Raw genomic sequence first — 27,382 nt, forward strand, 5'->3', positions numbered from 1 at the left:
TTGTTCAGAAATCCAAATATTTGTATTCATTTTTTAGTAGTATTACCAGTAGTGCACAATTAGAAGAAGAAGAAGGAAAAAAAAAAGTTTATTTTAATTATTCAGTGTAAATATAAGTTTCGCTGCCACCTTTGAGGCAGACCTTTTCAGCACTTGACAGTCACTTCCCCCCCACTAGAACGGTCCTAAATTTGTAATCATCAGCAATCTGTGAACAATATTCTTAGGATTCAGTCCATGCGACAACTCTACAGTAGTATCTAGTTGCATCACGATTGCCAAATGATGTCTCTCCAGTACACAAACACTCCAAAGGTTGTTTTCTTCAGACAAGATATCCATCCATTTTTTCCTACCGCTTATGAAGCCCATCCAAGCAGACTCTGGGTGAACTAGTTGAACTAGTTGCCAGCCAATCGCAGGGCACATATAAACGAAGAACCAGATATACCATTCACACCTACGGGCAATTCAGACTCTTCAATTAACCTACCATGCAGGTTTTTGGGATGTGGAAGGAAACTGGAGTACCCAGAGAAAACCCACGCAGGCGTGGGGAGAACATGCAAACTCCACACAGGCGAGGCAGATATGCTAACCAGTCGTGCCGCCGAGACACGATATGAAGTTTGTAACTCAGTTTATTTAATTATTATTATTATTATTTTAATAATTAATAATGTCTTTGCACAAGACACAGATGAGCGGTTGTGTGGCAACCGCGACGTGGGCAGGTACTTGCAAAAAGAGGGAACTTTTGATGTCACAAATACACGGAAATCTGATCCAGTGGTTTTGCAAGCCTTGCACATTTGTCATCTTTTGCATTCAACAGACAAATTGCATAGATGTCAAACTTCAAACAGGTCACTGACTCATTTTAACCTATGGTATGCATAAAACAGTCGAAAAAATTAATGCTGATGCCATGCGGCCTTTAAGAAACTTCAATGGGTTCACATCATTTTTTGATATGTTCACAAGTTGACCCTTTGCACAGAGCAGAAAGTGGGGGCAACCGTATTTCATCAGGGTGTTATGAAGATTAAATGTTTCTATTTTACAACCCCAATTCCAATGAAGTTGGGATGTTGTGGTAAACAAATAAAAAACAGAATACAATGATTTGCAAATCATGTTCATCATTTAATTGAATACACTACAAAGACATTTCATGTTCAAACTGATGAACTTTGTTTTTTAGCAAATAATCATTAACTTGGAATTTTATAGCTGCAACATGTTCCAAAAAAGCTGGGACAGGGTCATATTTACCTTGACATCACCTTTTCCTTGAACAGCATTCAATAAACGTTTGGGAACTGAGGACACTGATTGTTGAAGCTTTGTAGGTGGAATTCTTTCCCATTCTTGCCTGATGTACAGCTTCAGCTGTTCAACAGTTCGGGGTCTCCGTTGTCGTAGTTTACGCTTCATTGCTTGGATGGCAGCATGTTTCTCTAAAACCTGTATGTACCTTGCAGCATTAATGGAGCTTTCACAGATGTGTAAGTTACCCATGCCATTGGCACTAACACAGCCCCATACCATCACAGATGCTGGCTTTTGAACTTTGCGTCCACAACAGTCCGGATGGTTCTTTTCCTCTTCGGTAAATAAAGTGAATACAAAAGGAAATACATGACTGATTCTTGAGAACACTACACTGACTAAACCAGACTAATAAACATAAAACCCAGACAACACATGGCCAGTGATCGCTCACATAGCTAGCTATCTGCTAATGCTAACAAAACAGACACGTGACGTCAAGCCGCGCGATTCACACAATGCAATGTGAATTTGTGTTTGTGCAATTAACGTCCTTATTGTTACGTTCATTGTCATTTCTGTGTTCACAGTGGTTCTTGGAACGTATATCTTTTAATTGTCACATGTATTGCTGATTTATGTTGTACTTTTTTACCAAAAAACTCAACTAACTCATGGTTTGACAAGAGTGGGGCCAGGACAGTCTGGATTATTTTACCCTTAACAAATACAATTCTCATTTCGAAATGTGGTATTTAATTGTTGTTTTTGTGAGATATTAAAATGAGCTTGATGATCTGAAATATTTAATATAAGTAATATGAAGAAAAAACAAAAATCAGCAATCAGGAATGGAGAACATTTTCACAGCAATGTACAACGTGAAATATCAACCAAGAGGAGTCCAGTTGTCTTTAATCAACCTTTGCAGATTACCATGCTCTGGATGACGAAAAGTTCCACACAGACAAAATAAACAATATCTTATTTACGTCAATTTAATCAGAAAGTTACAGTGTAAATTTTGCAGAGCTATAAAATGCTTGTCATTGTTCCTCGTCAGATTCTTGGCGTGTTTCAAGGTGACACTCCCGGACCTCCAGCTCCTCAGCACTCACCATAGCCGGGTCGATGGCAGCATACCGTGTTCCATGGAACTGACGCAAATGAATCTATAGAAGGGAATAAGTGACAATAACATTGTCAAAGTTAGAATCCAGAAAAAAATGGACCTAGTTTCGATAACATAAGTTGCTTTTTGGTTTTTTTTTTAACCAGGAAGTGATGTCATTATGTCACATCATCATTCATTTGCTGGATGTGGAGTGGGTAAACATCGTTAGCTTGCTATATACCATTGGTCAACTACAAATTTAGTGTCTCAGATTTTTTTGATCTGATTTAGGAAAATGTTGATGTGCTGAATCCAAATATCACATTGGTGTTGCTCAATCAGGTTAACTTTCTATAACTACGGCCGCGGTTTTTGTTTTGTTTTTTTACTAACTTTCTGTGTACGGGTGCAGGAATTTTCGCTTTATATAAGGGGTTCTCTTTTTCTAGGTTGTGTGAATCCTTGAAAGAAATGAAATACACTAACACAGTCATAAGGGTGTGTGTAAATCAGTGCTATACAGTGAGGGCCTTCTGAGCCTTCTCAGCTGGCCTAAACTCTATCAAAAAAGCATTATTACAACGTTATTAAATTACAATTCTTTCCTCAAATGCATCAAAATCTGTCTTAAAACTCATTCACTGCCATTGACGGCTGATGAATTCAAATATCCATGTTAACATAGAGGCCTGGATGTGAATGAGTTTTAATAGACGTATTGAAGCGCCATGTTGGAGGAGATGTCAGGTTTGACTACATTTTTAGGTAGAGAGATATTGATGCGTGGTCACTGATGATGATTGGATGTATTTTGAAGGTAATTATTTGAGAGGAAAAAAGTCTCTTCTTGAAAAAGACCGGTGTACCAGCGAAAAAAATGTAGACACTCCTTTTGATGCCAAGTCCAAAGTCATCCATATAGTGCTCTAATATATTGGCGCATTGTAGGTTTTTGCTATTTTTCGGATTTGAACGATCTATAGAGGGATTAAAAGTAAGGTTAAAGTCGCCTCCCATGATAATTGGAGAATTGGCTGACAAGTTAATCAAGTGGGAAAATAGTGTGTGGATAAAGGCCGAGGCATCTTTAATAGTAGCGCATACATTGACAATTGTGGAGAGTGTAACTATTGTTGCCTGTATGATTGCATATTGGCCTTCTGTACTATTTACTGTAAAAAGTAGTCTTTTATTAACCCCAATTTAGACTCCTCTTTGTCTGCTGTTATAGCAAGCTGAGATACTGTAGCTTGAGGGAAACTTGAATCAATAAGGCATTTTTCTTCAGATTCAGTTCGACGTGTTTCTTGCATTAGGAGATCTGTTTTTAGTTTCGTCAACTTGATTCCCTTTGCCTGCGACCGGATGCCATTTACATTCCACGTTACAGAAGTTAAGTCTGACATATAATGGATGCGTGTGCAGAAATTTTGAGTAAATGGGGTACTATGTGTTCTTTTGAAGGTTTGTAGTTAATTTTATGGTATTGTGGTGATAGATGTTAGTTAAAAAGGGTTATAAGAATGATACATTGGAGTAAAGCAAAGACAGGCTACATAAAGCAAGAAACAAACACTAGCGCTGAGGGAACAACGTACAACCCCAATTCCAATGAAGCTGGGACGTTGTGTTAAACATAAAAACAGAATACAATGATTTGAATTGAATACACCACAAAGACAAGATATTTAATGTTCAAACTGATAAACTTGATTGTTTTTAGCAAATAATCGTTTACTTCGAATTTTATGGCTGCAACACGTTCCCAAAAGGCTGGGACAGGGTCATGTTTACCACTGTGTTACATCATCTTGTCTTTTGACAACATTCAATAAACGTTTGGGAGCTGAGGACACTAATTGTTGAAGCTTTGTAGGTGGAATTCTTGTACAGCTTCAGCCGTTCAACAGTCCGGGGTCTCCGTTGTCGTATTTTACGCTTCGTAATGTGCCACACATTTTCAATGGGAGACAGGTCTGGACTGCAGGCAGGCCAGTCTAGTACCCACACTCTTTTACTACGAAGCCACGCTGTTGTAACACGTGCAAAATGTGGTTTGGCATTGTCTTGCTGAAATAAGCAGGTTCATGAAAAAGACGTTGCTTGGATGGCAGCGTATGTTTCTCCAAAACCTGTATGTACCTTTCAGCATTAATGGTGCCTTCACAGATGTGTAAGTTACCCATGCCATTTGTTCTCTCGAGGAGTGACCAGGTTGGACAGGATTAGAAATGAGCTCATCAGAGGGAGGACCAAGGTTCGATGTTTTGGAGACAGCGAGAGAGAGCAAACTTCGATGGTCTGGACACGTCCAGAGGAGAGCTAGTATTTATATTGGTAGAAGGATGATGAGGATGGAGCTGCTAGGCAAGAGAGCTTGAAGAAGACCAAAGAGAGGTTTGATAGATGTAGTGAGGGAAGACATGAGGGCAGTTGGTGTTTGAGAGGAGGATGCAGGAGATAGGCTTACGTGGAAAAGGATGACACGCTGTGGCGACCCCTAACGGGACAAGCCCAAAGGAAAAGAACAAGACGCATTGATAAAAGTACCTGTAAATTGAATGTTGCATGATCATTGTTCAAAATTCAGGGCATGAACCTCTGCTCTGATATTTGAACCTCCAAAGCGAAAAATACTTGTGGCCATAGTTCAAAAGGTTGACCTGATTGAGCAAAACCAAGGTGAAATTTGGATTTAGCCCATGTAAATTGTCCAAAATAAGCTAAAACAAATCATAGACAATACATTTGTTGTTGATAAATCTAATTGGCATTTTTCAGGGCAGCCATAATTCCGTTGCCAGCTGCGATTAAAATGAGGTCGATAACCCTGCTTTACAGATTACATTTTTGGTTCAAATGAAACCCACATTCAAATCCTGTTTCCAAATAATAGGTAATCACAACAAAATTCCAAGCAACTTTCAGGCAATTCACATGGCTTATTTCATACCTGCGTGTAGAGGTTTACATCGGCACTTCGGGAAAGGTAAGGGAAGTTTCCACCGGTTTTCAGATGAGCTCGTTTGGCATTGGGAAACAGTTTATACATCTCTTCTTTTGCTTCTAACGAGAGTGCACTCTGATCAAAAACCTGAAAACCAACAACATGCTTATAAGAGCTAATGTATGTATCATTGTATTGTATTCATATTGTCATTCATTTCCACTTACATCTATAAGAGTCACAGCAACGTCCTTTATTTTGTGTGGCTCCACATAGGAGTTCTGACAGTTTAGTGTTAACCTGGAAGCTAGCTCTCTCTGGTTTAGGCTCTCCAGCTACAGCACATTCAATTGTAAAAATGCATGACTTATTTCCACCGAGTAACAGATGAGCACAAATATCCTTACCCTGTCAACCATGAAGTCAATTGCACCAGCCATTTCTGGGTCAACAGGTCCTTTAGCAAAGTTCCCTAGAACAATCTTCTTCAACATGAAAGCTGGCATCAACCAAAAACTAAGCACAGATAATCAAATTAATTTGTTTTAAGGGCATACTCACACCAGGCCATTCGATCCGTGCTAGACTTGGCTGAGATTCCCCCTCCCTCCCCCTCTCCTCTCTCCACCACTCACATTGCTCTTTAAGCATTCTGGCATTGGCCCGTGAAGACTTGCCACCGCTATATTATACGCAGAATTTTCATTGATTGATTTAGTTGTTAATTGTGGAAGGTGGCTTTCCGATGGTATAATTACTAATTGGCACGAGGAATGATTAATCATGACACGAACATTGCACATGCGCATGTGGATGACTGAGTATGCAATGGACTTTTTTTTTTTTCTTTTTTTTTTTAAACAATTTTTGGTCATTGTCTTTTTTGTGTTCTTGGAAGACAGCGATGCACACAGCAGCTCATATTTGTATTTATATTTTGAAATCATTGAATGGATCGCAATTGGGATGTTCTGGTTAATCACAGAAGATGTTTCATCTCACATCATAGTAGGCTTTAGCTCTCATGCAGAGAGGCTAGATAGGGAAGCTCTATCTCACTGGCGGAGACGTCGCAGAGACCGCTGAGACGACTCCGGGACCCATGAGAGTAAAACATTGGTTGCGCTCTCACCAGGAAGATGTCTGGGAGACAACTCCAGACAATGTCTTTTCGTGGAACCGGAGCGCAGTGCAAAAAAGATTGGGGACCGCTGCCTGAGGGAACTGCATAAAATGAGCTGATCGCCCGATCCCATACTGTAAGTAGGGGCAGCGCTAGCTTGAATGGTGCCCTGTGCCACACCATAGCACGCCCCTGCCCCACACCCTCATCATTGTCCTCCACATTATCATTGCTAATGGTGTGTGGGCTGGCCCAACCACTGTTCACCCCTTTTGCCAGAAATTGGAAACAAGAACATGAAATCGTGGGGTTATAAAATAAGTATCTATCTATAATTACATGTATATACAGAATGCAAGGTATGAAGGAATATACAATGTGACTGAATGAATGTCTACTGCTCCAGGTATTTATGTTCATGCTGTTTACCAGCTGTGAACTGGCTCAGAGTAAGACGAATACAGTAAAACGTAAAGCACATGCAAAAAAGACCTAAAAGGCAAAAGAAATACACAAATAAAACAAAGGTTTAGTCCTTTATCCATCGATCCATTTTCCATTCCGCTTATCCTCACGAAGGTCGCGGGTGTGCTGGCGCCTCAGAATCTCAGCTGATTCTGGGCGAGAGACGGGGTACACCCTGAATTGGTCGCCAGCCAATCTCAGGACACAGCGACAAACAACAATTCGCACTCACATTCACAGCTATGGGTAATTTAGAGTCTTCAATTAACCTACCATGCATGTTTGGCGGATTTGTGAGGAAACCCGAGTACCCGGAGAAAACCCACACAGGCACGGACGGGGGAGAACATGCAAACTCCACACAGGCGAGGCCAGATTTAAACCCGGCCGGGTCCTCAGAACTGTGAGGCAGATGTGCTAACCAGTCGTCCACCGTACCGCCTTTATTACTTTATTTGTACAGATAATACAGTTGGTAAGTAACGAATGGGATGTATGTCTACAAATGGTAATAAATTCATTCAGTGAGGTCGTTGGGCCAGGGAAAACAAATGAGCACCATGCAACAACCTCTGGTGCTCATTTGGGAACCAGACCAAAATTGCTATGCGCACCCTTGTATATAACGGACATTATGTGTGTGTGTGTGTGTGTGTGTGCTGTGCTTGCTCCGAGGGCTGAGCCCGAACACCCAGAATGCCAGGCATTTTCGAGCAATTTCACTCATTTTCAAGCCCCACAGAATATCGCGGATTATTATGTAAACACCAAAACCACCAAAAGAAAGATCAGACTCTCTTCTTTCATCAGAAAAAAAAGGTTGTCTCTAACTTATACCGTTCTTTAGTCATCAGCCAAATCTGTTTCTGAAGGAAACAAACTGAGAAAACAGCCTTTTTGTGAAAGTTGACAGAGCAGCCAGAATAATGACAATGACAAAAAAATCACTTCATCTCAAAATGACATCCGTTTCTCTTGTTCAGGACAGGTTTTTATGTTATTCAAAGTTTATTAATCAAATGTGACAAACTTTGCTTACTGTAAATTGAATATAAAAGTATGCAGCCCTATGGGGGGCACAAGCCATTGCAAATTGTAGGCCAGTCCCAAGCCCGGATAAATGCAGAGGGTTGCGTCGCGAAGGGCATCCGTCTTAAAACTTAAACAAATATGAGCGTTCATCCAAAGAATTCAATACCGGATCTGTCGTGGGCCGGGCTAACAACATTCGCCACCGGCACCGTTGACCTACAGGGCATCGGTGGAAATTCACCTCCTGTGGGTCGAAGACAAAGGAGTGGTGGAAAGCGGGTCCTTTGGGAGAAAGAGAAGAGGAAAGCACAGAGCCTAGAACTGAATGTGGGGACGTTGAACATTGGGACTATGACAGGAAAAGCTTGAGAGTTGATTGACATGATGATTAGGAGAAAGCTTGATATATTGTGCGTCCAGGAGAGCAGTCATCAATCGTCATCAGCGACCATGCACCAATTTCTCTCAATCTAAAAATTGAGTCAAGTCTGGGGCTTTAACACGTCCCTATTGGAGGAGCCGGATTTTGATTCTTTCGTGAGGAAGGAATGGGACGTGTTTTTGAAATTCAATTCAACGACTCCCCAACCATATCCCCCGTCCGTCTCTGCTGTGGGAAACCGGGAAAGCTGCATTGAGAGGTCGAATCCTATCATACACTTCATGCAAGAAAAAAACAAGAACAAAAAAACAAAAATCCCTTCAATCCTTGTTACATGAACACAATTTAGTCCCATTCATTCACATTACAATGTAACATCTGTTTCCTGTACTGATTAGAATTTTCCATTTAGAGCTCGTCCATCTTGCAGCAATGCAACACCAGCGAGTCGAACGTCTCGTGGGATTGCGATGAAGTAATTGATTTACATTTTTCTTTACCCCTGCAGATCACATCAATAAAAAAGTATTCTTTGGTAATTGTATTTTTATTTTATTTTTCAAACTTACAGGTTATGCACCCTGCAGACGTCCAACTCCTGTTCCATTTAGCAATGCAAACAAAAAAGGTAAGTGAAAGCTTTTTTTTTCCCCCTCCACATCCCACTAAAGCAATTTCAACAATGTATTTTTACAGTAATAGTTATATTTCTGAACTGCACAGGTCGCACTTCAAGCAGAAGTGAGTAGTGGTTCCAAGGGGAATGGAAACCACACAAGATCCCATTCTCTGCCACCCCAGGACCCAGAAGCCCAGCTGCGGAGCTGAAGTCAGAACGCTGACCTCCTGGAGCTGTTTTGGACATATTTCCTGCTCTAGCATATTGTGGGACAGACAAATCTTTATGCTGAGCAATATTTTCAAGCAATCCCTGATTGCCAGCCACACAGCAGAGGTAATGTTTGCAAGCCCGTATGACAGATTAAGATTAAGATTAAGTGTTAAGTGAGTGTTTGAACTCATTCCCTGTCAATGGCGTCCAAAGACGTCATTCAGAACCGAGCTATTCCCTGACAATGCTGTTTTAAGACGTCAAGGGCGTTTTTTTAACGGGGATGGGTGAGGGAGGGTCTTGTGCAGTTTATGTGTGATCGTCAAGCCTCCGGATAACAGCAATGAGGAATGGCAAGCTGTAGAGGGCAACATTGCCTTGAGGTGAACGTCCCTCCCTCAGATTGAACATGTGGGAGAAGGAGGAGGAGGAGGCGGGGAAGAGGAGACAATGAGAGGAGGCAAGCATAATGGCGGAAAAGAGAAAAGACAAAATGAAAAAAAATAATCGAAACAAAAAGCTTTCGGTACGTGAAAAGTATTCCTGCGACCGACAGGAATGACGCCTTAGACCATGCGCGGATGTTTGAGATTTTCACTAAAGAAAAAAAATATCTGGTTGCTCTGTCTGCTTTCACAAAAAGGCTGTTTCTCAGTTTTTTTCCTTCAGAAAGAGATTTGGCTGACACTAGCCTATATTTGACTGTTGATTACTAAACAACGGTATAAGCTAGAGACAAAAAAATGTCTGATGACAGAAGAGAGTCTGGTCTTTCTTTTGGTGGTTTCGGTGTTTCCATAGTCATAGTACACAATATCCTGCAGGGCTTGAAAATGAGTGAAATTGCTGGAAAATGCCTGGCAGTCGGGGTTCCCTGTGCAGGGAACGGCTGGCAGTGAATTAACTCATTCATTGGGTAGAAAAAGGAGTATCCCCAAAAGGCTCAGTTGTTCACAAGCAAGAACTTTCTTAACAACTGCTCGATCATAACATATAAACAATATCATAAAAACATTCAGAGAATCTGCAGAAATCTCTGCAGGTAAGCGGCCATGCCGAAAACCAACATTAAACGCCCATGACCTTCGATCCCATAGGTGCCACTGCATTAAAAACCAACATTGTGTGAATGACATTGCCACGTGGACTTAGGAACACTTCAGCAAACCATTCTTAGTTAAAGTAGAGCCAAACAGAACAAAACAAATGTCTTGTAAATTTGACACGTCAGAAAAGAGGCTTGTTAACAGGCCAGAAAATCAATGAATGAATTAGTGATTAAAAAAAAGAAGAAAATCCCAAAGTATGTGAAATCAAGCTTAGAAACGGTCAAGAATTGAGACGTTCTTTCACGGCTCCGAAGCGGGGTGAGGAGAATTTCCTGCGGGACTCTGAACTGGCATAATACACATAAGCTGCAGCGCCAGGACAATTTTTCTCCTTAAGCGGGACAAGACGCTTCTGTGGCCGCCGAAGGGTGCGACATAAGCAGCCAGAGCAGAGCGACGTGCATTGGTCCCCCGGATGATTTTTTTCCCCCCTCCTCACCCCGCGACATGTGGCCGGCAACTGTGAGGCTGACGGCCCTTAATGCTGTTGTGCGGGACCTTTGGCGGCTTTTCTCACCGCTGTCAGGCTGGCAATGGGCCGCACAGCGGAAAATCCCGTCCGGTTCGCCACTACCTTGCAACCACAGGGCTCGAGACTGCGACCAAATTGGTCGTATTTGCTTGCGTGATTCAAAATCCGATCGCATTTTCACAAGTCCATGTCTTTAATGGTTCAAAGCCACCTTTTTCCCCATCACAATCTACTTCTCCTGCACGCTCTCCGAGAGAGAGAACGAGATAGAGACAGAGAGACAGCCATCTTGATCATTGTTTTGAATTCCATTTGAGTTCAAATCGACCCGCTTCAATATAATTGGCTGCGTGCTGCAACATGATTGACTGCATCTCTCAGTTAGGGATGCGCTGTTTTCCACAGCGCCGTCGCCGACAAGCACCAGTGACCACCGCGTACCTTGCTAGACACTGGCCCGCGACTTATTCATTTTAAATGACAACATTTTAAAGAACGAGGTTTGGCGCGCGTGCGTGTGAGGGTGGGCATACATAAGATTGCCTGCTTAATTTGTGTCTCATTTTCATTTCACTCATTATTACAAACACATTCATATGCAAAGGTTTTAAGAACTTTGTTATGGACCCGAGTCCTAACTCTGCTAATAGCATGGACATACACCATATTGCCAAAAGTATTCGCTCACCTGCCCTGACTCAGTTATGTATTTAAATGACATCCCATTCTTAACCCATAGGGTTTAATATGACATTGGTTCACCCTCTGCAATTATAACATCATAAAGTCTTCTGGAAAGGCTTTCCACAAGGTTTAGGAGTGTGTTTATGGGAATTTATTAACATTTTTCCAGAAGCGCATTTGTGAGGTCACACACTGATGTTGGATGACAAGTCCTGGCTGTCGGTCTCCGCTCCAATTCATCCAAAAGTGTTCTATGGGGTTGAGGTCAGGATTGTGCAGGCCAGTCAAGTTCATCCACATCAAATTCTGATGCACAGTCATGTTGGAACAAGAAGAGGCCATCACCAAACTGTTCGTACAAAGTTGGAAATGAGCTGCAGTGAAAGGAACTCCGAATGCTTCAGCATACCAAGAGCTATTCAAACAGATTGTCAAAGCGTTTGGGGATTACCCCTTCATCTTCCAACATGTCTGAGTAGCGGTGCATAAAGCAAGGTCCATCAATGAGATCAATGAGAGAATTTGGTATGGATGAACTTCGTCCTCCCGATAGAGGACCTTTGGGTTGACAGCGAGTGAGGGCTTTTTCATCCAACATCAGTGTGTGGCCTCACAAATATGATCCTGGAAGAATGGGCAAGAATTCCCATAAACTCACTCCTAAACGTTGTTGAAAGCCTTCTTACAAGAGTTGAAGTAGTAAATCCATATTAAACCATATGGCTTTAGAATGGGATATCACTTAAAATCATATACAGTACGTTGCACGCACATGTGCATGAGTAATCGTGACGGCCATGGCTCACCTCTTCCAAACGTGCCTCAGCATGGGAAGCGCAACTATCTTGAGCACTCACATTAGCAAAATGTACCAGACTCGAAATGTCAAGCGGGCTTAAACATTGCACGGATTGCCGAGTGCGAGTACGCCCTTAATAACATGTTACAGTATCAAATAGTACAAATATTTAGAGCAAACCTGTTCGCCGTCCATGACTGGTTAAAGATGGAGGTATCACTGAATGAATTACACAGTATCAAAGAGTGAACTCTGGGGGATTTGCATGTGAACTCCGCAAACTTCTGGGCCAGGAATCCACCCAAGGATGCCCCAAAAAGATGAACCTTTAACACATTAGAAAAGAATATCATTAGAAAGACTAAGAAAAACCCAAGTGCACACTAAGGGGGGAAAAAAACACAAACAGTAGATACGAGGATATTCTTTCTCTTTATCCATCCATTTGCTGTACCGCTTTATCCTCACAAGGGTCACGGGCGTGCTGGAGCCTATCCCGGCTATCTTCGGGCGAGAGGCGGGGTACACCCTGAACCGGTCGCCATTCATACTTACGGGCAATTTAGAGTCTTCCAATCAACCTACCATTTTGGGATGTGGGAGAAAACCCACGCAGAGAACATGCAAACTCCACATAGGCGGGGCCGGGATTTGAACCCCGGTCCTCAGAACTGTGAGGCAAATGTGCTAACCAGTCGTACACCGTCTTTTCCTTTACGTTTCACAAAATGTGAAAGTTTTACACTGAGTGAACTTTGTCAAATTTAATCGGGGCATTAACAACTAGGTTCATGCCAATGCCTCATCACTTTCGGGGGACATGAGAGCATCTCGATTGAAGTTTGAGCCCCATAATCCTTGCCACCATGCTGTGACAATAAAAAAGTGGATTAAATGAGAATACATTTCAATTTACACTTAATAAGTGACAAATTCCGTACCTTGAGCCTTCTTTCAAGATTCACTAATTAGTCGTTCCACTGAGTAAACCGCGAAACATGCTATATGCATGTAATATGCATGACTGCACCATGGTCGCCTTTCCAGCAGTCATTGCACAATCATTGGACAGTCTCACATTTTCAGTCATTCTAACAGTACCATTTATTATTTGTGAATAATTATTGTTGTAATCATATCTGCAACTTTCCTTGATCAAAATTCTCGTAGATTCAGAATGACATATTTTTGGAAATACGCAGATCATTTACTTGGTAGTTTGATTTCCTGCTTGATTGGTGGATAGGCACTATAGAGACCCAAACATTTGCATACATGCAATTAAAAAGTACATTTTTCCTAACATGCCCAATTTAAAAAAATAAAAAAAAAAGAAGATAATTTGTAAATGTGAAAATCTTTATATTAGGGCTGCACGATTATGGCGAAAATAATTATCAAAATGTTTTTGAACAATATTGTAATCACAATTATTAAGCACGAATATTCCTCATGTTAGGAAAAAAAATCTATTTTTATTGCATTACTTTTCAACAAACAATATGTACAAAGTTTTCATTACAAAACAAATCTTTAAATAAGAATAAATGATGGATAATTAAAACAAAAAAAAAAGAAATTCTAATTTACCAAGAGCTAACTGAATAAATATAGCATTACAGAGTGTAATCACAAATTGCAGTCTAATGGAAGCAAATGCAGTTTATGCATAAAACGCAAATAACATTTGGCTGCAAGCAGCGACTTTTCATTTGAAAATCCCTGTTAATATAGTTAATTGTCAAGAACGGGTAAGCTCCATAGTTCAGCTGACCAGTAGTGGTCGCAAACTGCAAAGAAGTCGAAAGTTGTGATTTCCCTCTCTATTTACACCGAGCATTTTTCACTTCGGTCAGGCCAGCCTCCAGTTGAAGTCAAGGCAGCTGCTACAATGATTGTGGTAACACACCGCCAATGTGCTTTGACGGCCAACTTCAAAATAAAAGCCAAATATGTTCATACATTGGACATCAATGTTATATATTAATAGTAGGCTTGGGCGTTGTTTGAATTTGAGGGATTCCGGTCCCGATTACGGTTCCTCAGTTCGATTCTGGTTCCAAACAACTGTTGATTCCGATTGTTTTAGAGGGCTGGGTCAAAAAAAGTTTGCATGGTTTAAATAAAGGCTGTCCGAATTATGAACATCCATTTTCTTAGCAGTCCGCATCAAGTGATCATTTGACTCGGGGTTCTTTAGAACCAGTATCAATATCAAACCTATGAACTAAAAGCCAATGTGTGTGGAACTAACCCAATTGACTTAATTTTCATTAGTTAAATCTTTCAGTGAGAAGTTAAATATAGCATTGTTTTATCACGTCAAATGGTTTATATGTGCAAGTTTTAACTTGACTTCCTGTTTTAAGCTTGTAGCCTTTTATTTTGAAGGGTACGCATCGGAACTCAGCATTTTGCCACGAAAAGTAACTTCACATGACACTGGTGAATTTTGAAAACGAAAGTTAACCGAGATGGCAAGAAAAAGTGTAATGAGTGGAGCCAACTGCTATAAAACAATTCCTTTAGGCACACGGTTAGTGTTTACGTGAATTCTGCCCCAATTCATTCATGTAAAGTTGCTAGTTTGACCTTTGGTGACGTTTTAGCTCAATGCTAAGTTTTTTTTTTTCTGTCATCGACTCTTACGTTAGTGTGAAGACGAAAATAAACGCTAACCATCAGTGCAAAAGTGCAACCAACCGTTTACTTTGTTAGCTGCCTCGATGTCGGCACAGACGTATTTTATTGTTTCACTCACCCAATTTGACTTCACTGAAGTTCCGCGCGGTTTAGGCTGAGGCTCGGAGCAGGAGGGAGCACAGTCAGACTTCTACACATCGTGAAAGCCTCCTTTGCACAAATATAATCTTACTCCAAGTGTTGCACTGAGGCAACTGGTCAGACACATTTTTGTGCGCCGCCGCCGTGAGACTCAAAGCACGTCTTCGTGCGCGTTCTTCTCCGTTGGTTTTCGCCATTTTCTTTTTTGGGGTCGGCGGACTGTAGGCATCGAAACTGGGAACCAACATTTTTCAACGATTAGTCCCGGTTCCAATCGGTTCTCAATGCCCAATTCTAATACATTGGACATCAGTGCCACTTCAGATTTATCTTTATTTTTTTAAGTTGGCACCGGGGTGCGTTGCCGGCGTGTTACTGTAATGCTTAGTATGAACAATCGTTGTGAGGGCTATTTTAAGTGAAACTTTTCGAAAGCAGGCTGGCCTGACCGCAGTCACTGTTCATACAGTGTATTTAATGCCACTTTAGCGAAATAATTGCGCGAGGGGATCATATGTTCCATGTCCAGTGTTTTGCTTCTGCTGTTTTTTCAGAATGTGTTCCCTACCTTGCAGGGCAGACAACTCTGCTGCACTCTTAACATATGGCTTCTTGTTTAAAGTCTCCAGCCTTGAATTAAAATATGTCCAAAAAATGGATGTCGATCCCTTTCCGAGGCGCTAGCTCCGATCTTTGCTGTAATTGCTTCTCTAGGCATGATTTACTTTCAAAATTCAAATTCAAATTTCACCGAGAGTGACTGAGAAGCTACCGCTGCAGAGTGCTCAGTGAAGCGTAGCTAGCTAACTAGGTTGAGAAAGTGCTTCATATGCCGCAGTGTAAAAGAGAAGAAAAAACAAAACGCCTACTATCCGGCTCAATTAATCATGGCAGCCAAAATTGCGATCACGATTAAAATGCGATTAATTGTGCACCCCTAGTTCATACCAATATAGAAAAATCCTGGCTGAAATGTTTAACAGGAAACAAATAAACGTCAGAAAACAATAGCTCACTTTATCTAACTGCAAGTGATCAAGAAGCCTCCGAAATCCATCACAGAACTCCATGAGATCCCAGTACACTGGATACTGAAGCTGTAAGAAACAAAATTAAAGTAGCATCTTGAGAACAAACCGCACAGAACAGAGGCAGTCTGAACTGGCCAACCAAGGGCACAGTGATACAAATATAATTAACATTTTGACTTCACAAAAGCAATATAATTTTCCCACTGACTAAACCTTTCCTGTTTTAGGTCAAGTAGGATTACCAAAATGATTTCTATTTCCTAAATGTCAGAATAATGACAAAAGGATTTTTTTTAGAGACAAGTTCTCATTACATTCTTCAAAATCAGAAGTTTTCATACAGTTCATTAGTATTTTGTACCACTGCGTTCAAACTGTATGACTTTGGTGAAACATTTTGGATATCCTTCCACAAGCTTCTCACAATAATTGGCAGGAATTGTGGCCCATCCAATTTGTCAGCTTCGCAGTATGCTTCAGGTCCTTGTCCATTTGGAAGATCCTTTTGCGCCCAAAGCTTGAACTTCCTGGCTGCTATCTTAAGATGTTGCTTCAGTATTTCCACATAATGTTCTTTACTCATGATGCAATCTATTTTGTGAAGTGCACCAGTCCCTCCTTGAGGAAACAACCCCACCAAATGTTGCCGCTACACACCGTATTTCAAAGTTAGGATGGTGGTCTTCTCAGGCTTGCAAGCGTCCACCTTTCTCCTCCAAAAATACAGATGCTCGTTATGGCCAAACAGTTGAAGTTTAGTTTGGTCAGACCACAGGACATGTCTCAGAAAATTAAGGTCTTTGTCCATGTGGGCATTTGTTTTATGATTGTTTTGGAGTAATGCCTTCTTCCTGGCAGGGCGGCCTATCAACCCATGTTGGTACAGTACTCGTTTTACTGTGGATAATGACACACTCTTACCAACTTCAGCCTGCATCTTCACAAGGTCTTTTCCTTTTGTTCTTGGGTTGATATGCACAATTCAGAGCAAAGCAAATTAATCTCTGGGACAAGGAACCTGTCTTCTTCCTGAGTGGTATGATGGCTGCACATTACTTCCATATAATTGTTTAAATAGATGAACATTCCACCTTCAGCCATCTGGAAATTGCACCCAATGATGAACCAGACTTGTCAGTCCAAAATTCTCTTCCTGAGATCTTGGCTGATTTCTTTTGATTTTCCCATGACGTTACACAAAGAAGCAGTGTACCTTCTCTCATCATTATTGTATTACTCTCATTTCATTTAGCAAATAGAAATAACTTTGGTCATCCGAGAATAATGAACGCAATCTGGACAAAAAGACCGGAGGTTGGCTGCTTGGTGATGCCAGCTGAAGATCTGCCTATAATAGGAAAAGTTTAGTCTGACTTCATGTCAGACAGTGAGGGAGAAAAAAGTGCGTCTTCTTATTCAGCATAAGTAAACATCTGGTTTCAACTGTATATGACAGAGAAGGAAACACCCACCATTACATGAATCATTCTAGTTACAGCAGAGTACTGAGTATGAGTGACCACTGTGCGTTTTACAAGTCTGTTCAGCACCAATTTCTGTTGAACTCACAGATATTACTCTGTAGCCCCAGCCTGTCAAAGCCAACATCTGTTGGAAGAACACTTCTGCAGTTCCGCTGACGGGCGGAAGGAAGATGATGGGGCACCTGATGCTCTTTGGGCCTGCATCATATAAGGACCACACTTTGCTGTCATCATCATCAACAATAATCTAGAAAGGAAAAATGGGAAAATGTGTTTAACATGAATGAATCCATCCATCCATGCATTTTCTCTACCGCTTATCCTCACTCGGGTCGCGGGCTGCCGGAATATCGTCGGGTGGGTCGCCAGCCAATCGCAGGGCACATAGAAACAAACAACCATTCGCACTCACATTCACACCAACGGGGAATTTCGAGTCTTCAATCAAGCTACAACGCATATTTTTGGGATGTGGGAGGAAACCGGAGTGCCCGGAGAACACCTACACAGGCACGGGGAGAACATGCAAACTCCACACAGTGGGGGCCGGGATTTGAACCCCGGTCCCCAGAACTGTGAGATGTGCTAACCAGTCGCCCATCGTGCCGGTTTAGCATGAATGAATGAAATAAAATTTCCTCCCGGTACTTTATGCTTGAATGTGCTAAACCGGTGGTCCCCAACCACCACAACTATTTATTTATTTATTTATTTTTGCCCACCACGTCGATGTAGCAAGCTCAGCTACCGAACATCCATCCGCGTCCGCTTACGTCCAGCTAGGCTCTCGTCGGTCAGCGTGACTTTTCTAAATTCCACCACTGACACCAGCACCCGCTACCCAGGCTTCCGGCTCAATCACCTTACTGGCCTCATGTCTTCCTTCACTACATCTACCAAGCTTCTCTTTGGTCTTCCTCTAGCTCTCTTGCCTGGCAGCTCCATCCTCACCATCCTTCTACCAATATACTCACTCCCTCTCCTCTGGACCTGTCCAAACCATTGACGTCTGCTTCCTCTAACTTTGTCTCCAAAACATCTAACCTTGGCTGTGCCTCTAATGATCTCTCTGTGGCGCAACGGTAGTGCGTCTGACTCCTGATCAGAAGGTTATGTGTTCAAATCACATCAGGTTCATTTCAACTAGCAACCCTTTATTGCTCAGTGACTGTTTTTCTCAATGTCTTTATGTCTCAAAAGTGTTCTCTGTCAATTTTGTCGTACTAGAGTGGCTCCTATTACCGGAGACAAATTCCTTGTGTGTTTTTTGGACATACTTGGCCAATAAAGATGATTCTGATTCTGATCTTATTCCTAATCCTATCCAACTGGAAACTCCTAAGAGAGAACCTCCACATCTTCATTTCCGCCACCTCCAGCTCTGCTTCCCTGTTTTCTCTTCAGTGCCACTGTCTCTAATCCATACATCATGGCTGGCCTCACCACTGTCTTCTAAACTTTGCCCTTCATCCTAGCAGAGACTCTTCTGTCACATAACACACCTGACACCTTCCTCCACCCGTTCCAACCTGCTTGGACCCGTTTCTTCCCTTCCTTACCACACTCACCATTGCTCTGAACGGTTGACCCTAAGAATTTAATGTCCTCCACCCTCGCTACCTCTTCTCCCTGTAGCTTCACTCTTGCCCCTCCCCCCCTCTCATTTATGCGCATATATTCTGTCTTACTTCAGCTCATCTTTATTCCTCTCCTTTCCAATGCATGCCTCCACCTTTCTAACCGTTCCTCCACCTGCTCCCTGCTTTCACTACAGATCACAATGTCATCTGCAAACATCATGGTCCATAGGGATTCCAGTGTAACCTCTTCTGTCAGCCTATCCATCACCACTGCAAACAGGAAGGAGGTCTGGGCTCATCTCTGATGCGGTCCCACCTCCACCTTAAACTCCTCTGTCACACCTAAAGCACACCTCACCACTTTTCTGCTGCGCTCATACATGTCCTGTACTACTCTAACATACTTCTCTGCCACTCCAGACTTCCGCATGCAGTACCACAGTTCCTCTCTGGGTACTCTGTCATAGGCTTTCACTAGATCTACAAAGACACAATGTAGCTTCTTCTGACCTTCTCTGTACTTTTCCATCAACACCCTCAAGGCAAATAATGCACCTGTGGTATTCTTTCTAGGCATGAAACCATACTGTTGCCCGCATATACTCACTTCTGTCCTGAGTCTAGCCTCCACTACTCTTTCCCAAAACTTCATTGCGTGGCTCATCCACTTTATTCCTCTGTAGTTCCCACAGCTCTACACATCACCCTTGTTCTTAAAAATGGGCACCAGCACACTTTTCCTCCATTCCTCAGGCATCTTCTCACCTGCTAGAATGCTGTTGAACAACGTGGTCAAAAACTCCAAAGCCACCTCTCCTAGATGCTTCCATACCTCCACAGGTATGTCATCAGGACAAACAACTTTTCCATTTTTCATCCTCAATTTAATTTTTATTTTATTTTTATAATGGAATGTAATTGCGGAGATATATGTTTTGATGGGAGTTAGAATCACTATTCCCTCTCCATGTGATGTTCATTCACCCATGACTTCCGACTCAATAGTACACCACTAAAGAGTGTTTCAATATGCTTAAACAATTCGGTGAGGAGGGGCCTCAAAAATACGCTCCTGGCAGAATGGACAAAAATTCCCATAAAGTCACGACTAATCCTTGTTAAAAGCCTTCCCACAAGAGTTGGAGCTGTTCCAGCTGCAAAAGGTAGACCAACGTCATAATAAAACCATTTGGATTTAGAATGGGATATCACTTAAAATCATGTGTGTGTGTCAAGGTAGGTGAGCAAATACTTTGGGCAAAATAGTGTACGTGTACTTTATGGAGTGTATTTTTATGGCTCTGCAGCGGCTGAGACTCGGTCGCTTAAACCCGGAAATGCCGTGTTGCTTTTCAGCTGAGTTGAGTGGGCGAGTAACAGCCACAAAGTAGTCAGGTACAATATGAATATATGAATATAATTCGCAAAAATACATCACATAGTTTTGGGGGTTTTGGTATTCAAAGGCTTTTGCATTCAAACGACAAACTGCATACATGTCAACCTTAGACCATGTCACAGACTCATACTGATGGAAAGGCACCTTTAATTAGGAACAGCTGGGAAATGAAATAGCAAACATGAAATTGACATCAGTAAAACAGAACAAATAATTGAAAAAAACTTCCCCTGAAAAATGTAAACTCAAGTTTATTTACTTAAAGTGAAAATAAAATGTCTTATAAATTTGACACACCAGAGAGAAGACTTTTTGTTAAAAAGCCTGCCAAATTTGTCGGAATAATAATAATAGTAAAAAAAAAAAAAAAAAAAGTGTGTAAAACGAGGCTTCGAAATTGTGAAAAATGGAGCCTTCCTCTCAGCTGTTGGACGCTGTGGGCGTACCCGCTGAATGCGCTGAAAACAAACACGGGTCGTCTGGAATGATGGCCCTCAGTACTTATATAGTGGGGGAGGGGTGACTCATACCGTGGGCTCGGTTTTAGCCAAGCCAAAAGAACATGCAAAAGTGAAATGGTGAAAGAGAGTTTAACGCTACAGCTCAACATATCGGAACTAAATTGTTCTCAGTCTTTGCACATTTTCAGCCCTTCCAAATATGTATGCGGAAACAAAAATCACTTCAGAAGGGTTTTTAAAATCATATGTGCATAAGCATTTGGAACACATTGCATACTTACTCTTTTCAGGGGAACTGTGCTTCTGAACCAGTTATAGTCTGGGGAATCTTTGATTTCTTCCATCTGTTGAACAAACGAATACATTTCAAGATTATGAGATTCGGAAGGAAAAAAATGAAAACTATGAATTGTAACCCCTGTCGAAATTGAGAGTGAATACTAAGAAATGCAGTAACAAACACCAAACAAAGGAAAATAACGGGATTTTACCACTGGTTATTGTAAATCGTTCATTGCGATTACCAAATTGAATGCAAAATTCGTGAGCACTGAGCAGTACAAGAGATAAGACAAAAGAAGTGTTCCAAAGGTGTGTTTTGTTGCCCAGGTGTGTCTCATATAGTGTTGCACCAAGTACTGATGCCAGTAGCAGACCGAGGTATTTTGAAAAGACAAATAGCACGGGAGCAGTTTTTTTTAAATACCCAGTCTTAAAAAAAAAACAAAAAACAACACGACACGCGACAGTGCTCCTACTGAGTCTCAAAACAACACGTTAGACATGCCTTTAACTGTTGGAGACTTCTGTGGGTGCGTGGCGGCACGGTGAGTGACTGGCTAGAGCGTCTGCCTCACAGTTCTGAGGACCGGGGTTCAATCCCCGGCCCTGCCTGTGTGGAGTTTGCATGTTCTCCCCATGCGCTGTAAACTCGCCATGAGGCGGGGCTTCCCCTCCGGGAGGCACCGACGACTTTTCCTCCCGCCTTCACGCTAGCAGCAATGGATGACAACCTGACCTTGCATTGTGGGTCTATATATGTTGTGAAAGAAGTCCAAATGTCCTAAAACACCGTCGTTCTGGATACACGACACCATCCAGAGGCGCACAGAACTTGGAGAATTCCACCGCCTTCTCCAAGAACTGCATCTGGATGACCTGTGCCCAGTTTGACCACCCTTTTGATCTGTGGACGCATGGAAACCAACTACAGGCGTTCTATCCCACCTGCGGAACGCCTGTCCATTTTTTCTCCGGTGAGTGGCAGTTTCGTTTGGTAAACATTCACGATATCAACTGAGTCTCACGGCAGCTCATTATAGCGCTAAAATCATTCTTTTAATATCCAAATGATATTGAAACACATACATCATCCATACAGTAAAAATAAATGGACTGATGAAAAGTGTGGAATTAATGGAGTCTGGATTGATCAAATTATCTGATCTAAAGTTAAATACACACAAACTGTACAGCTAAATACATTTTTTTAAAGCAGCTATACAACCATATAAAGACAATGGTACAACTACTAGCAACATGTTTTTATGTGTGTGTGTCTGATGTGTTTATCGATTCATGATTCATCATGAATGTGTGATTATGTGTTGTGTATGTAGACTCATTATGAATTCATGATTGTTTTAAATGTATAGATTACTTTTTATGAATTTGATTGCTACAGTCCCGCTCAAAAATATTGGCAACAATATTTTTAGCCAGGACTGTATAAAAAGACACGATGCTTTTTCTTTTCTTGACTGTCTGCCATGAAATCAGACTAAACTTTTCCTGTTTTAGGTCAATTAGGTTAACCAAAATTATTTGTATTTGATAACATCCAGAATAGTGAGAGAAGCATTTTTTTTTAAAAGACAAATATATATAATAGACAAGACAGTCATGCTCATGGGGTGTCAATATTTTTGAGCATGATACTTTTATAGACCACTACAGCATCTTCATTACGACGTGAATTAATGTGTTATGTATTGCAAATACTTTGCCACAGGTGACTCCTTCAGGACCACTGCCAACAGTTTCCGTGTTGGGAGTCTCCACAAGATTGTTCCCGATGTGACAACAGCAATTTGTCGAGTGCAGTGATTTCCAAGCTCTATGGGGGCCAAGGCACATATTTTACAATTGAAAAATCTCACAGCACACCAACAAACAAAAATGTCACAACAAGGGGATACATTAATTACTGTATGTAACGGAAAGTGGATGATTTCATGGCTGTGCCCACCACAGAGGAGTGGAAGTTAATTGCAGAAAGGTTTGAGAAGCAGTGGAATTTCCCCTCACTGCTGTGGTGCTCTGGATGGAAAATGTGGTCCTCAAAGCCCCCACCAACTCTGGATCACAGTTCTATAACTACAAGGGAATATACTCACTTGTTCCCTCGGCAGTTGTAGACGCTGAAAAATGTTTCAGGGGTATTGATGTCGGGGGGGAGGGGGGGGGGGGCTACGGAAGAACCAGAGATGGTGGGATTCTGGCCAACTCAGCGTTTGGTCAACCACTGCGCTCTGGCACCCTCCAACTGCCCGCAGAACGGCCACTTCCAGGAGCTGACCAACGAGGACCCCAGCCATGAGTCTTCATCGCTGATTAGACTTTTCCGCTCCGGAGAATTTTGATGAGGCCATTGCCCGGACGTATTTTATTGACTTTATTATTATATTATGATGCAATGAAGCATCACTTTTGGAAGAGCAACACTGTATAAAACTGTTGGGACTGCATTAAGCAGGCAACCAAAGGGTGGTTTTTATGCACGGCAGAGAAATTTGGAAATAAACCTGACACCATGACATAAGGTAAGGAGCAAAGTTGTTTACGTATGTGTCAACTATATTTTTGTCCAAAAAAGGTAAAAGACAGGAAAGTAAAGCAAAGTGGATTTATTATATATAAAAAACACACATCAAAAAATAATTATAAAAGCAAAAGCAAGCAGTTTTTATGACAAGAATGATTCCATCCAGGAAAAGACTCCCACCTGGACATTTATTGAGGCAAATTTTCCAAATGCAGAGTAAACGTGCCCCGTTCAAAAAGTAATTTATGAAATAGAAATTTAACGTATTCCTTCCTCTCAGCTGGCAGTCTTTTCAAGCAAGGAATCATCCTCGTCATAAAAAGCGTATCCTCACAGGGGGGGCGGATTCGGGCTCCTCCAGGAGCCGGGATGAGATGTTCCTCAATTTTTCTCTCATTTCCGCCGCTCCTTTTACATTTCCTCTTTCCTGTATCAAATGGAAACATTATTTTTTTTTATACAACGCAGTTTGTGAAGTTAATTATATCAGTAATGCATTTATTTTGGGTGCCTACAGCAGGCGTGTCAAAAGTTCATGGGCCACATAGAGCCAAATTAGATGTGAAAGGGCCCAGACAACAGCAAGCACACTGTACTTAATATAAAAAAAAGTAAATACATTTCCCCTTTGTTTTAATATAAAAGACCACAAGTACCGTATTTTCCGCACTATAAGGCGCACTTAAAAGCCTTTCATTTTCTCACAAATCGACGATGCGCCTTTTAACCCAGTGCGCACTGAGTTCCAAAATCTGTAAAAATGTTGCGTGATTTTTGTAAGCGCTCCGCTTGATTGACTGTCAGACCATTTCCCGCCGACATAGAGACGTAATACGTACACTACGTACGCTGGGAGCGATAAACCAATTAGAGAACGTTACGTAAAGCTACGTACAGTGAGTACGCTTACCTCCGCTAGGTATACTGTACTAGCGGTATGCTGCTAAACAATATTTGTTTGGCTAAGGACCCCCGAAAATGGCATCAGCGAAGAGACATGCTTACGAGGCACAATTCAAACTACAGGCTATCAGTTACGCGGTTGTAAAAGGGACTAGAGCAGCCGCGAGAGAATTCAAAATCAAGCACAAGAACAGCCGGGAGAAGCGTCTCTTCAGTCGCCATTCGACTGAAGGCAATAATGATAGCACAAGACAAGAAGATCGAACACTTTCAAGGAGGTCTGTCTTGGTGCTTTCGTTTTAGGAAAAGGCGCCATCTCGCCATCAACGCAAGGACTACCGTGGCGCAGCAACTGCCAGCAAACTCCAACCGCTGGACATTGGTTTAAACAGGGCGTTCAAAGTCAAGTTGCGAGCGATGGATGAGAGACGGCGAACACACCTTTACTAAGACTGGGGGGGGGCAGCGTCGGACGAGTTACGCCGCCATATGTGAATGGATTGTGGATGCCTGGGCTAAGGAATCTGCTTTGACTGTTGTCCGAGCTTTCGGGAAAAGCCGGCATCATTGCTGAACAGACAGCCGGCAACGAGACCGACTCCGACGAGTACGAGAGGGAACCCGGCATGTTTTATGGAGAAATTTCCGAGTTCAATTCAGGTACAGAAGATGAGGACTTCGATGGATTTGTGACAAAAGATTATGTGAGTGTATTTTTAAACATGTAGTAGAATAAAGTTCAACCAAACTCACTGTTTCGGTTCCGTTATCTTGTCTTAGCATGCGCCGAATAACACAGCGCGCCTTATGTAGGGCTTAAGTACAGAAATAGAAACGTAATCGAGACTGCGCCTTACAATCCGGAGCGCCTTACGGTGCGGAAAAGACGGTACATTAGAAAAATCTTCAGATTGAATGAATTTTTTTGAATTTTAGAGGAAACCCGTTTTCTTAATTTTGCTTCAATTTGTCATCTGCATGTGTGCATAATAACCGATCGCAGTGATTTTATTTAAGGCACAAAACTATTTGGGACTGATATAATATTGCACTTTAAAATTCAATGTGAAGACCCAGAAATTAGTACCTCTCCATTTTCTAGATGAGCATAGTATTGTATACATCTTAAAATTATCCGCAACGTGGCGTATGTTTTTTCACTTTCAAATTAAAATCAGAGCCCGCACAAAAAAGAAATGAACCCAAAATAAAAAATATGGAGTACAGTACGAGCCATGGCGAACATAATACTGTAATTGCAAATACAAGTAGTATACTTTTATCCTATCAAATTCAATCAGTGTTTTGTTTACATACCCCCAAGCAGTCTTGCAGCAGCAGCCACCTGTTCCTCACCCTGAGCATCCTCATCCTCCACCTCATATGTTGGATGGGGTTCTTCTGTAAATATAAATAAAGAAAGTATAATTGAGAAGGACATGGAAATAAGTAGAGAGGCAGTGTGAATAACTATCTCCTCTTGCAGATGATGGCCCTGCCTCCTCGTCGTCTTGTGCCATTTTAGCACTTACGCCGCTGTACTCTACGGTCCCCTCTTCCTCACCCCGCCCCGTGTTCCCACTCATCTCTCTTGGGGACACGAAGGGTCGAGAAAAGAGAGGACCGCAGAGTACTTCCACCTCTTGCCTGTTCCTGCCACCGAGTCACTTTTCTTTTCCTGCTCCTTCAAGTAGGTGTCCCTGAGTCTGTTCCACTTTTTGCGGCATACGTCATCTGACAAAAAATTCATGTATGAATATCTATTGTGAAACTTGTGGCAGGTGGTTGTGCTAAAACTTTGGCTAACTATTGTTATCTTGGCTCACAGTTTAACAGCTGTAAATAAGTAAATAAATACGCTTACCAGGTAGACCAACTTCCTCACTCACCATTTTCCATGCCTGGTCCTTTTTGGTTCTATCCCGGTAGTTAAAACAGGCTGTATTGCACAGCTGTGGGTGTCCAGACACAGCGGTGATCGCCTCCATTTTCCTCTACTCGACACAGTGTACAGGACACTGTGTGTGACGTAGTCCATTTTCGATGCTGATTGGCTGTCACGATATGAATGTGGCTTGAAGTTCAGCTCGTCGCAATGTCAAGCGTTCGGGTGAAGGAGGCAAATTTGGATGTGTCGGCCCCACTCGCATCATAGACACCGCCCGCACGGATTTGCATCTATCTGCGTGAACTGCATTGACTTTCTATGTAATCACGCCCAAAATCCAGAGTTAGGGTTACCACCTGGAGATCGATAGCATCGATATCATGGAACGACCTAGAGTGCGGAAGCCCAGCTTGGAGCCCTCTAACCCGGGGTACAGGCTCTTCTCATTGTCGGGGACCACTCCGGAAATCGGGGAGTCCAAGAATAATCAAATCCCACCCAAATGCAAAAGGAAACCCACTTAAGAGTAGAACAAAACAGACAAAAACAATTATTGTAAATCTGACACGTCACACAAAAGAGTCGGACAATGAATGAATGAAGATTTTGAAAATGAATGAATTTATTAATTCATCCATCCATTTACTTCCGCTTATCCGAGGTTGGGTCGAGGGGGCAGCTGCTTGAGCAGAGAAGCCCAGACTGCCCTCTCCCCAGCCACTTCGTCCAGCTCCTCCGGGGGGATCCCGAGGCGTTTCCAGGCCAGCCGAGAGACGTAGTCTCTCCAGCGTCTCCCC

At 42.1% G+C, this 27,382-nt stretch overlaps 1 protein-coding gene across 2 annotated transcripts in view; it reads right to left on the reverse strand.

The window, feature by feature from the left end:
* Positions 1-2,061: 2,061 nt before the first annotated feature.
* Positions 2,062-27,382, reverse strand: part of spg21 (SPG21 abhydrolase domain containing, maspardin) — a 35,020-nt gene continuing 9,699 nt past the window's right edge. For both annotated transcript variants that reach the window (XM_061757845.1, XM_061757854.1), the window contains 8 exons: positions 21,252-21,314; positions 17,616-17,777; positions 16,032-16,112; positions 12,412-12,557; positions 5,741-5,849; positions 5,561-5,668; positions 5,340-5,480; positions 2,062-2,444 (listed from right to left, as the gene is read on the reverse strand). In XM_061757845.1, the coding sequence (XP_061613829.1) occupies positions 2,319-2,444; positions 5,340-5,480; positions 5,561-5,668; positions 5,741-5,849; positions 12,412-12,557; positions 16,032-16,112; positions 17,616-17,777; positions 21,252-21,314 (936 nt within the window). In that variant the 3' untranslated portion in view covers positions 2,062-2,318. The remainder of the gene's footprint in view (positions 2,445-5,339; positions 5,481-5,560; positions 5,669-5,740; positions 5,850-12,411; positions 12,558-16,031; positions 16,113-17,615; positions 17,778-21,251; positions 21,315-27,382) is intronic.

This window comes from Phyllopteryx taeniolatus, chromosome 2 (assembly GCF_024500385.1).
Source record: "Phyllopteryx taeniolatus isolate TA_2022b chromosome 2, UOR_Ptae_1.2, whole genome shotgun sequence".
NCBI lineage: Eukaryota > Metazoa > Chordata > Actinopteri > Syngnathiformes > Syngnathidae > Phyllopteryx > Phyllopteryx taeniolatus.